Raw genomic sequence first — 9,477 nt, 5'->3', positions numbered from 1 at the left:
AAAAAAAAAAAAAAAAAAAAAAAAAAAAAAACCGCAAACGACGACATGCATAGCGACCGCATGGCTGACTTTTCTCGCAAATTTCCAATTTGTCGGCTGTCGGACACGCATTCACCGCCGGCTGTCCCTGCGTCCTCCCCGTGCAGCTCGAACCGAAGGAGCCGGTTCAACCAGCCTGGCGGTGTTCAGGATCGATACCGCGGAACTGTCGTCTTCCCAATACGCAGCTCGACGACGACGACGACGACATACAGCAAAACGTAGAGCATCATCCACTCTTGTTGAACTCGAGTGGAAATCAGGCACGCCCGTTCGTGCCTGTTCAGAGAGGTCCAAGCCCGAGCCTTGACAGCGGCAAAATCGGAATTTCCGGCTAGGTATTAAGGGTCACGAACACGCTCATTCCAACCTCGCACGCACCTGTCTCTCGCTTCTCTTGCTCTCGATCCAACAGAGCCAGAGCCAAGCGACTGACAATGGAACGACGTGGTGGGGGTGACCTATGGCTGCTGGCGGAACGTAGGAGGAACGGCCGAGCATGCTGCCTCTTTGCTCGCCCTCGTCCTTTTTCCGGTCAGTGGGCCCTGCAGGAAATGTCCGCGGAGCGCACCTCTTTGCCGCGAATCAGACGCACCCTATTTCCGGGCATACCTCCTCGCTCGTACTAGGAGGTCGTTGCCTCGACTGGCTCGGACATTCCACAACTACTTTACACATCTGTCGCCCATTCACCTTGCCATCTCTTCCACGACAGATTGGTCTTGTGGGGCGATGACCACTGTGCTTTCAAAGAACTGAGTTCGAGCGTGCCTGAATGGGACTTGACCGCGCTCGGAAGACCATCACACGAACCGGGGTGATGGCTGTCCCTGCTGGACCACAGCAGACATGGCTCATGACTCGACACATCGACCAGCGCATGTGGCCGACTTGGCTCTTCATGCTCCCTATGTCGACCTTATGCGATCCCGCTGGTGTTGCCATGAGCTACAGAGACGCGGGGAGCAAGCATGGACGGAAGCCTCCCCTCCGAGTCCGAGGGCTTCGTCGCGATCTCGAGCGCGACTCTTCGGACGCTCGCCCGAGCCAGCCGACTGGATTTTTCTTTACAGTGTTAGCTTTGAGCGGCTACACAAACGCAAAGAGAAAAGGCTTTGTGGAGAATTTCGCTGTAACATCTTTGACAATTTGTGATCGACCGCGATTTGCTGCGTCGTAGACCCTGGGCGGCACAGATGCACGGCTCAGCCCCTGCTAGCGTGCAAACCTCCACTTTGTTCTTCCACGCTCACATCCGCGTACCGCTCGGCTGAGCTGCTCACGACATCCAACTTCAACCACAACTACATCACACCACTCGCCAACTACACACTCGGATCCCCCGCGGTCATCGCTGCACCTTCAACATGATCGTGCGTGTACGCTCCAAGGACGGCAACTTCCGCTTCGAGCTCCAGCCCACCGATGACGCCGTCAAGCTCATCCAACAGGTGCTCGACACCATGCCCAGCGCCGATCCAGAGTCTCTCACCTTTTCGAACCAGCCAAGAGGTGGAGAGTTCAAGGCGGATACGCTCAAGGGCAGCACTCTCAGCGAGCTCGGTATCGGCCATGGCCACCTGCTCTTCGCCGCGTACACTGAAGCTGCTGCTGCAGCAGCTGCTTCTTCGTCAGCCCCAGATGCTGCGCCGTCTTCTTCCGCCACGTCGTCTACTGCTCCCACTCATGCTCAGGCCGCGGCCACCTCTTCCTCGGGGCAGCCCTCGTCCTCTGCCGCATCTCGGCCAAAGAAGCCGTGGGAGACCGCCAAGGAGCACAGCGTAGACACCTACTGGGAGGCCCAGGAGGGCAAGATCACCCGCAAAAAGGACTCGCAATTCTGCCGACACGGTCCCATGGGAATGTGCGACTACTGCATGCCCCTCGAGCCCTACGACTCAAAGTACCAGACCGAAAACAACATCAAGCATCTCTCCTTCCACGCCTACCTGCGCAAGCAGGACATCGCCACCAACAAGCCCGCCCAGTCCTTCATCCCGCCGCTCGAAGAGGTCGACTACACCGTCAAGAAGCCATGCCCATCAGCCACCCATCCCAGCTGGCCCGCAGGCATCTGCACAAAGTGTCAGCCATCTGCTATCACGCTTCAGCGTCAGCCGTACCGCATGGTCGACCACGTCGAGTTCGCCCATCCCGACCTCATCGAGAACATCCTCGCCTTCTGGCGTAGCACCGCAACACAGCGCTTCGGCTTCCTTCTCGGCCGCTACGAGGCATATCCCGACGTACCGATGGGCATCAAGGCTGTTGTCGAGGCGATTCATGAGCCGCCACAAGAGGGCGAGCTCGACGGTCTCACCCTCGGCGTGCCCTGGGAAGAGCAGCCTCGCATCGAGAAGCTCGCCAAGATGTGTGGCCTCGAGTTTGTCGGAATGATCTACTCGGATCTCAGCCCCGCCGACCCGACCCACAAAGACTCGTCGCTCGCCGGCAAGGTCATGTGCAAGCGCCACAAGGATAGCTTCTTCCTCTCGGGCATCGAGACCATCTTTGCAGCCCAGCTCCAGCTCGGCAATCCCAACCCTTCTCGCTTCAGCTCCTCGGGCCGCTTCAACTCCAAATTCGTCACCTGCATCCTCAGCGGAACCGATGAGGGCGCCATTGACGTCTCGGCCTACCAGATCAGCGAGCAGGGAATGGGCATGGTTCAAGCCGACATGATCGAGGCGAGCGTCAACCCCAACATCATCCGCGTCAAGCCCAGCGAAGGAGAGAGATACGTCCCCGAAGTCTTCTACCGCTACACCAACGAGTACAAGATCGACGTCAAGGAGAGCGCCAAGCCCACCTTCCCCGTCGAGTACCTCATCGTCAACGCGACGCACGGCTTCCCCAATGCGCCCAACCCTACCTTCCTCAGCTCGGCCTTCCCCATCGAGAACCGACCTGGCCTGCACGATCAGGACCTCACTGTAGCCCTCACCAGCATCGGCAAGATCGTGTGTCAGAAGGAGCTGTTCCCCATCGGCGACGGCGTCGAGAGCACCAAGGGCAAGTCGAGGGCCGACGACGACCAGGTGCGCGAGAAGCTCGTGGGCATCGTGAGCGACTGGCATCTGCTGGCTTTCCTCGACACCAGCGGCTTCCTCGACCAGGACGATATGGCGGCGCTGTGCAAGCTCGCCACTGCGCATGATTCGGGCGCCGCACTCGACGCGCTCCTTCTTCGTCCGGGCTGGCAGACGCTCATGGCGCTTGCCCGAGAACTTGCGCCGCAATCCGGCAGCAGTGGCAACAACACTGCTGCACCTGCCAAGGATCCCTTCACTTATGACGGAGGCATGGATTCCGATGACGATGTCGGCTTTGACGATGCCAACGAGGACTTTTACGACGACGGCGAGGGCGACGACGATGACGATGTGCAGATCTCGCACGTGCGTCGCGCGTCGGCACGGAATGAAGCCGCCGACACGGACGCAGCTACAGCGGCTGCGATTGCGGCCGCGAGCGCAGAGGATGCGCCTGCGGGCGTCAAGGTGTGCTCCCACTGCACGTACCACAATGAATCCTCGGCGAGCGACTGCGAGATCTGCGGATTGCCCCTTTAGACTTTGCCAGTGGAGAAGCAATTCAAGTGGACTTTTGATCGGCGCCATGTGTGGTGTGATTGATGGTTGTGTGGTTCATGTGGGCGAGTGCTGGTGGATGCGAAGCGACGGAATCCCACCTTGGTTCATATGCATGCAGGCGGGTGGATACGCAGAGACGACGCTATCGGCACGATGTGGGGGAAGTGAGTCAATGTCGAGCTCGACTTCATCTGACCTACGCATGAGGACGGTGGGGCGGCCGTGGTGAGGTGGGTTTGAGTTTGGCGCGAGTCGTGTACATAAGGCGGCTTGCTCCTGATTGCCTTGTGCTTCTTTCTCTCCTTCCGAAGGCTACTCTACGAACTCGATTCTACGATGCAGACCAAACTTTCATGGCTTTTGGTGCTGGGTGCGGTTTCGCACTGGTTGCCCTCGGTGGCAGCGGATGGTCAACTGCAAGATCCCAATGCGTACGTGGTGCGCGACTTCAACATTGTGTTGACGGACAACACCAAGGTCAGTGATCTAGCATGCTGCATGGGTCTATCTGGCGAGATTCGGTCCGCACCCGAGTATCAGTGCTTTGATCACCAGGATCTTCAGATGGGTACGGCTCCTGGAAGTCGTCGTGTCGGCATCCAATTCTGCCACCATCTGCCCGGTTCGGACCCTCAAGCTGCTACGGACGCCTTTGACAATGTCTGCAAGCAAGGCACGGGCGAACAAATCCAAACCGATAAGAACTACTGTCCACAGATCTGGCCCAACTTTAAGGACGATTACAAGAAGCCTGCACCCGCCACTCCTCCTGCCGATGATCCCAAACCTGCACCCGCTCCTACCATCCCGGATGCCACGGGCAAGTTGACCAATGACAAGGACGGATTCAAGCTGCAGGGCACTTTCATGTACTCGCTCGTCGACTACTCCATTACGCGCAGTTTGGCATGCTGCAGTGGTGCTACCGCGCCCATCCTCAAGCCGCAAAAGTACAAGTGCGCACAACGCAAGGTGGCCAGTTCCGTCTTCATGTCGCAGTGCACCAGCATGCTTCCCACCATCACCGGGGCCAAGAAAATCCATGGCTACTCCACCGTCAACGGCGACGCTGGCGCCATCGTCGATGATAAGACCAAGAAGGCTTGCAGCGATATGTGGACCAATGCGGTCTCGTACACCTACGGATTCTGCAAGCTCGACTTTGACATGGCCGCTGACGATGCCACCACCGCTTTCAACGCTGACTGCGCAGACAAGGGCGGCCAGTCCAAGCCACCGCACAACGGCATGTGTCTGTGGAACGTCGATGACGCCGCTCCCAGCAGCTAGTCCACCTTTACCTTATGTCGCATCCTCACTCTTTTCTGCTGTTGATCCGCCTTCGAAAGTCCCCACTTGCACTCTTCGTTTCTCATGAATGCTCAGATTTCCGCCACGACACGTGACTGTAGCAGAGATGGTATATTGCATGTAGTCGCTGTCTAGGAGGTTGGCGCAACGCGCACGGCGTTGGCGCCCGTAGCCATGAACTTGGGCATCTTGCGTTCCTTGCCGCTGTTACGACTCCACGCCGCCTGACCCGCCTGCTCGGCCTCTTCCGTCCTGCTCCTCTTGGCGGGTCTGGCATCGCCGCCCTCCTTGGCACCCGCTTTCTGCTTGCGAGCCTCGTTCTTGGGCGCCACGTACTTGCCATGCAGCTTCTGACGCTCCTTCTCCAGCCCGGCGTTCTTTTCCTTGATCTTGTTCTGCCTGTTTTCGCTCTTGCCTCCACCACCGGCGGTGAGCTCGACGTTGATCTTGCGGCCCTCGAGCATGGTGTGGTGGAAGTTGAGTGCCTTGCGCAGGGCGTCGGAGGACTTGAACTCGACAAACGCACATCCCTTGGACTGCGGCTGCGTAGGGTCTTGCGCCTTGCCCTTGGCGATCGACTTGCGCTTCGAGGCCGGCAGGTTGGCGAGTGCGTTCGGGTCCGCCTTGCGCGTGAGCAGGCGCACCGTGGGCACCTCGCCACACGTCTGGCCGAAGTGCTTCGCAATGTTGTCCGTCGTGGTGGTGAATGCCATGTTACCAACGAAGAGGATGAATTTGGACCCCTTTGCTGATGCGGCTGAGGGTGCCGGCTCAGCAACAGCAGCAACGGCTTGCTCCGACGCCACCTCGCCGTCGTCACCGAACGTCGTCTTCGTGGCAGGCGCTGCTGGTGCGATCTTGGTCGCCTTCGTCTTGGGCTTCGACTCGGACTTGGATGCCTTGGTGCTGCTACTGCTGGGGGTGGGCTCGGGGACGATGCCAGCTGCGGCCGCCGCCTCGGCTTCAGCCGCAAGACGTTTGCGCTTCTTGTTACGCTTCTCCTCCTTGACTGGCGCTTCGACAGGCGCCGCCTCGGCCGGAGCAGAGGGTTCCGCAACCGACTCCTTGGCCTTCTTTTTAGACTCCTTCTCCTTCTTCTTGGACGACTCCTTCTTCGTCTCCTCCTTGGTGCTGGTTACTGCCGCGCTGGTCGAGGGTGCATCGTCTGGATCCACAACATCATCCGGGGTGGCGGGATGGTCCGCGATGGCGGCGGCCTTGCCCTTCTTGCCAGCCTTGAACTGTGCGGCCTTCTGCTGCTTCTTGGTGAGCTTTGCCTCCGCCATATCTGCCAATGTATATCGTTGTAGTGGTTGGGTGGATGTGGTACCGCGGGATGAGGAAAAGGGTTTCGGTGCTGCGTTCAGGGTTCAGTGGCTTCTCTTCTACCGCGAAGAAGCGGGAAAAAAACCGCACCGGCGCCTTGGAATTTTTGGCCGTCAAACCTCCACGGCACTTTTGACTCCAAAAGTTCATCCACTCAGCATGACTAAGGCGACTGCTCCACTCCACTTTGCAATCCGCAACGCGAAGATTCCTCGCCCAGAGTCGGAGCCTTCCATCAAGCCCTTGCCTGCCTTCCAGACATCATCCCGATCCTCAATTCCACGTAGACTCGCCAACATGTCCGGACTCGCCGACGCTGATCAGAAAGGTAAGTCCGCCTCTCGCTACATGTGTTCTTGTTGACGCTACAGGCGCTGACACGTCTTTCGTCGTTCCGTTGGTTGCTGCGAATGTAGAGCTGCAGACGTTCCTCGACGCCGAGCAGGCCAAGGCTCGCGTGCAGTCGTCGATCCACACGTTCACAGACCGATGCTGGGACCAGTGCATCAAGTCGTCCATCGGCTCCAGCTTCGGCAGGGGCGAGGAGGCTTGCCTGAGCAACTGCGTCGAACGGTAAGCACTTCATTACGTTCCGGGTCCTTCGCAGGACGCCTCTATGGCCCATGGACGAACGTCGCTAATATCGTGCATTCGCTTGACCTTGTGCATTCTTGCTCTGCTCCGGACCCACAGCTTCCTGGATACCTCCTTGTTCATCGTAAGTAGTGGTGGAAATGCTTGGCACGCGGCCTCTTTCTCTCTCACGGACTTGGTTGCTGACACTCGACCTTCAACACCTCGATCTTCTCGCTCACAGGTCAACAAGCTGCAGGAACAGCGAGGACAGATGTCGTGATTGCCCCACTCTCTGCGCCTGTAACAGTAGCATCTTCCAAAAATCAACACCGCCACTCGCAACCATAATGTCTTCCACTTTCTCCTTACGTGGGATTTGCTCAACATCGAAACGACATTCGGCGTCGTAGGGATGAACCGCGACCATGCAGCTGCATTGTAGTGGCAGGCTTGAAGCAAGGATCCAAGTCGCCAGCCGAAAGCTTCCATGCCGCTGCAAGTCGCACATGGCGGCTGCAAACGGCGTCTTGATTTGCAGCGTCCCTGACGGCTTTGCTTTTCGCACATGCCTGGCGGACCGATGAAAGGCCGAATCTGACCAATATCGGGCTGGTCTTGGCCGTTGACCGGGAAAAGCAGTTCCGGACAAGTTCAAGACTTCCGCTTGAGCTTTCGTGCCAATGACGCGGGCCGGCAAGCTCGATGGTGCAGCCTAGAGTTGACATAGCCCGACGAGCGAGAAAAGCCGCGCGCCGGGTTTGGGGGAAAATAAAATCGGCAGCCCAGCACAGCGCTGGTTTTTTCGCACCGCCAAGTTTGACAGTTGCCGCACCTAGCACCCGACGCCCCCGGCCATGATGATCAGCGTAGAGTTGATCTCGCCTCCTCTGGCTAAGCCGCCCACGTCTTTGGTGACCTGAGTGGAAAGACGCTTCGATAGCTGAGAATGGAAGCCGTTGATGCGCTTCCCGAAGGCTCACAGTTGCTGTAGGGAGGGTCAACGCTTCCTGCATCCTCTCCCTCCTCACCATCGTCTCTACCTTCTGTTCGTTCGTTGATTCAAGGCCATCTCGACAATCTCTGGTAGATTGTAGCTTCTCGTCTGGCTCGCTCAGGTGCAATCTGGTATTGCGCCGTCCGTCGCTACTTCGCATTCTTTCCCGGAAGCGCTTACTTCCGACACCTCATTTGCAGCTCCGCACATCAACAGGCTCTTTCTCGACGAAAGACACTGGATGGCTCGTAGCTCCATCTGAATAAGCGCAATGGACTCGGAAGGACCAGAGAAGCGAGGACGAAGCGGTCGAGGGGTGGAGTTTTGCTGTCTTTCGTATCCGCTCGTCAAGGCGGGAGCGTACCTGATCCCGCTCGAGTTCGGATTTGTAGCAGGGTGCATCATCGTGCTCAGCACTACAACGCCGACGATCGTGGCTGCAGTCGATACGCTGCCGCACATCTTTTCGCTCGTGCTGCTCATCCTTGCGATCATCACACTGGCATGGCAGGTGATTGGGCTGGCGACGGTGCGGATCGAGATGAGCTCCATCTACAGACTGTACATCCGGCTCAACTTTCTGCTTGTGCTCATCACCGCCGCCACTGCTGCGATTGGCACCGTGGTGATTGCGACCAAGCACAAGCAGTCGACCGAGGTGTGCACGCGCATCTACGGCAATCCGCCGTTGAACTCGAGCAACGGCGTGTCGGTCCCAGGGCTGGAGTCGTTTGCTCCCGGCGAGCATATCTGCAACTACGTCATGTGGGCCCAAACGGCAGCTATGGGCGGCCTCACGCTCATCCTCTTCCTGACTCAGGTATGTTTCTGCAGAGATCGGAACGACAAGGCTGAAGACAGATGGACTGACGCAAAAGGGAGCCGGATCTGCGGACAGACGTACATGTGCTATGTTCAGCGTGCTTATGGCCAAAAGCAGCGTAACGCACTGCAGCAGCTGCAGGAACACGACGAGGAAGAGTAAGTGCGCCCCGGTATCACTGCGGCCTATAACGATCCAAGCTGACGATCCTTTGGGTTGCTTCCAACAGCGCGGACGGAGACACGTCGTCAGCCGCCCTGACTGGCGGGCGACGTGCAAGCTCCCGTTATGAGTACTAGCTCGACAGCCCTGTAGAATAGCTTTTGCCGCAATGTGAGCGGGTAGTAGAAGTGCAGTCTGTTGCGAGAGGGCATGCTTCTGCCAATCGAGATGGCACCAAACACTGTCCCGATTCGGCCAATCTGGATCGGGAAAGCACGGATCCGAAGGCCGGGTGAGCATTGAAGGGGTGCTGATTGGCGGCACTGCGCGCGTCAAGGCGAGCGAGTGCTTTGGTCAGCAAGCCAGGAAAATCCTCGCGAAATTCCAACTGCAAGGCCGCCAAGTGGCGACCAGCCGCTACGTACGGTAGCCTTCAGTTCGCATTAGCACATCTTCGGCCCACAGCAGCGCAGTCTCAGGTCTATCGCGCGTCCGACCGCCTGCCAGAGAGCCGTCGCCGCCTCTGCGAGCAGCCGCCAGTGCCACCCGGGCGCAACTCGTTCGTCTGGATCTCGAATATGTGATTTCGCGGATTCATCGCTTCCTCACCACCATCTCCATCCTACAGATCATACGTCATGCAGCGAGCTAGT

General features: G+C 58.3%; 5 protein-coding genes across 5 annotated transcripts; 4 read left to right on the top strand and 1 right to left on the bottom strand.

Annotated features, from left to right (window-relative positions):
- Nucleotides 1-1,406: 1,406 nt before the first annotated feature.
- Nucleotides 1,407-3,611, top strand: PAN0_001d0127 (polyubiquitin-tagged protein recognition complex, Npl4 component; the record flags this gene model as incomplete). The annotated part of the gene is made up of 1 exon (XM_014803747.1): nt 1,407-3,611. The coding sequence occupies one exon, from the start codon at nt 1,407-1,409 to the stop codon at nt 3,609-3,611; it is 2,205 nt and encodes a 734-aa protein (XP_014659233.1).
- A 129-nt stretch (nt 3,612-3,740) lies between these two features.
- On the top strand, nt 3,741-4,922 carry PAN0_001d0126 (uncharacterized protein; the record flags this gene model as incomplete). Its single annotated transcript, XM_014803746.1, has 2 exons — nt 3,741-3,796; nt 3,944-4,922. The coding sequence occupies 2 exons, from the start codon at nt 3,741-3,743 to the stop codon at nt 4,920-4,922; spliced, it is 1,035 nt and encodes a 344-aa protein (XP_014659232.1).
- A 152-nt stretch (nt 4,923-5,074) lies between these two features.
- PAN0_001c0125 (uncharacterized protein) lies at nt 5,075-6,229 on the bottom strand (the record flags this gene model as incomplete). The annotated part of the gene is made up of 1 exon (XM_014803745.1): nt 5,075-6,229. The coding sequence occupies one exon, from the start codon at nt 6,227-6,229 to the stop codon at nt 5,075-5,077; it is 1,155 nt and encodes a 384-aa protein (XP_014659231.1).
- A 199-nt stretch (nt 6,230-6,428) lies between these two features.
- Nucleotides 6,429-7,125, top strand: PAN0_001d0124 (mitochondrial import inner membrane translocase subunit TIM8; the record flags this gene model as incomplete). Its single annotated transcript, XM_014803744.1, has 4 exons — nt 6,429-6,597; nt 6,686-6,842; nt 6,963-6,987; nt 7,087-7,125. The coding sequence occupies 4 exons, from the start codon at nt 6,429-6,431 to the stop codon at nt 7,123-7,125; spliced, it is 390 nt and encodes a 129-aa protein (XP_014659230.1).
- A 985-nt stretch (nt 7,126-8,110) lies between these two features.
- On the top strand, nt 8,111-9,408 carry PAN0_001d0123 (uncharacterized protein; the record flags this gene model as incomplete). Its single annotated transcript, XM_014803743.1, has 3 exons — nt 8,111-8,659; nt 8,759-8,820; nt 9,162-9,408. The coding sequence occupies 3 exons, from the start codon at nt 8,111-8,113 to the stop codon at nt 9,406-9,408; spliced, it is 858 nt and encodes a 285-aa protein (XP_014659229.1).
- Nucleotides 9,409-9,477: the final 69 nt, after the last annotated feature.

Source organism: Moesziomyces antarcticus (assembly GCF_000747765.1).
Source record: "Moesziomyces antarcticus DNA, scaffold: scaffold_v10001, strain JCM 10317, whole genome shotgun sequence".
Lineage (NCBI taxonomy): Eukaryota > Fungi > Basidiomycota > Ustilaginomycetes > Ustilaginales > Ustilaginaceae > Moesziomyces > Moesziomyces antarcticus.
Note: the sequence above shows the minus strand (reverse complement) of the source record. Positions and strands in the feature narration are given on the sequence as shown.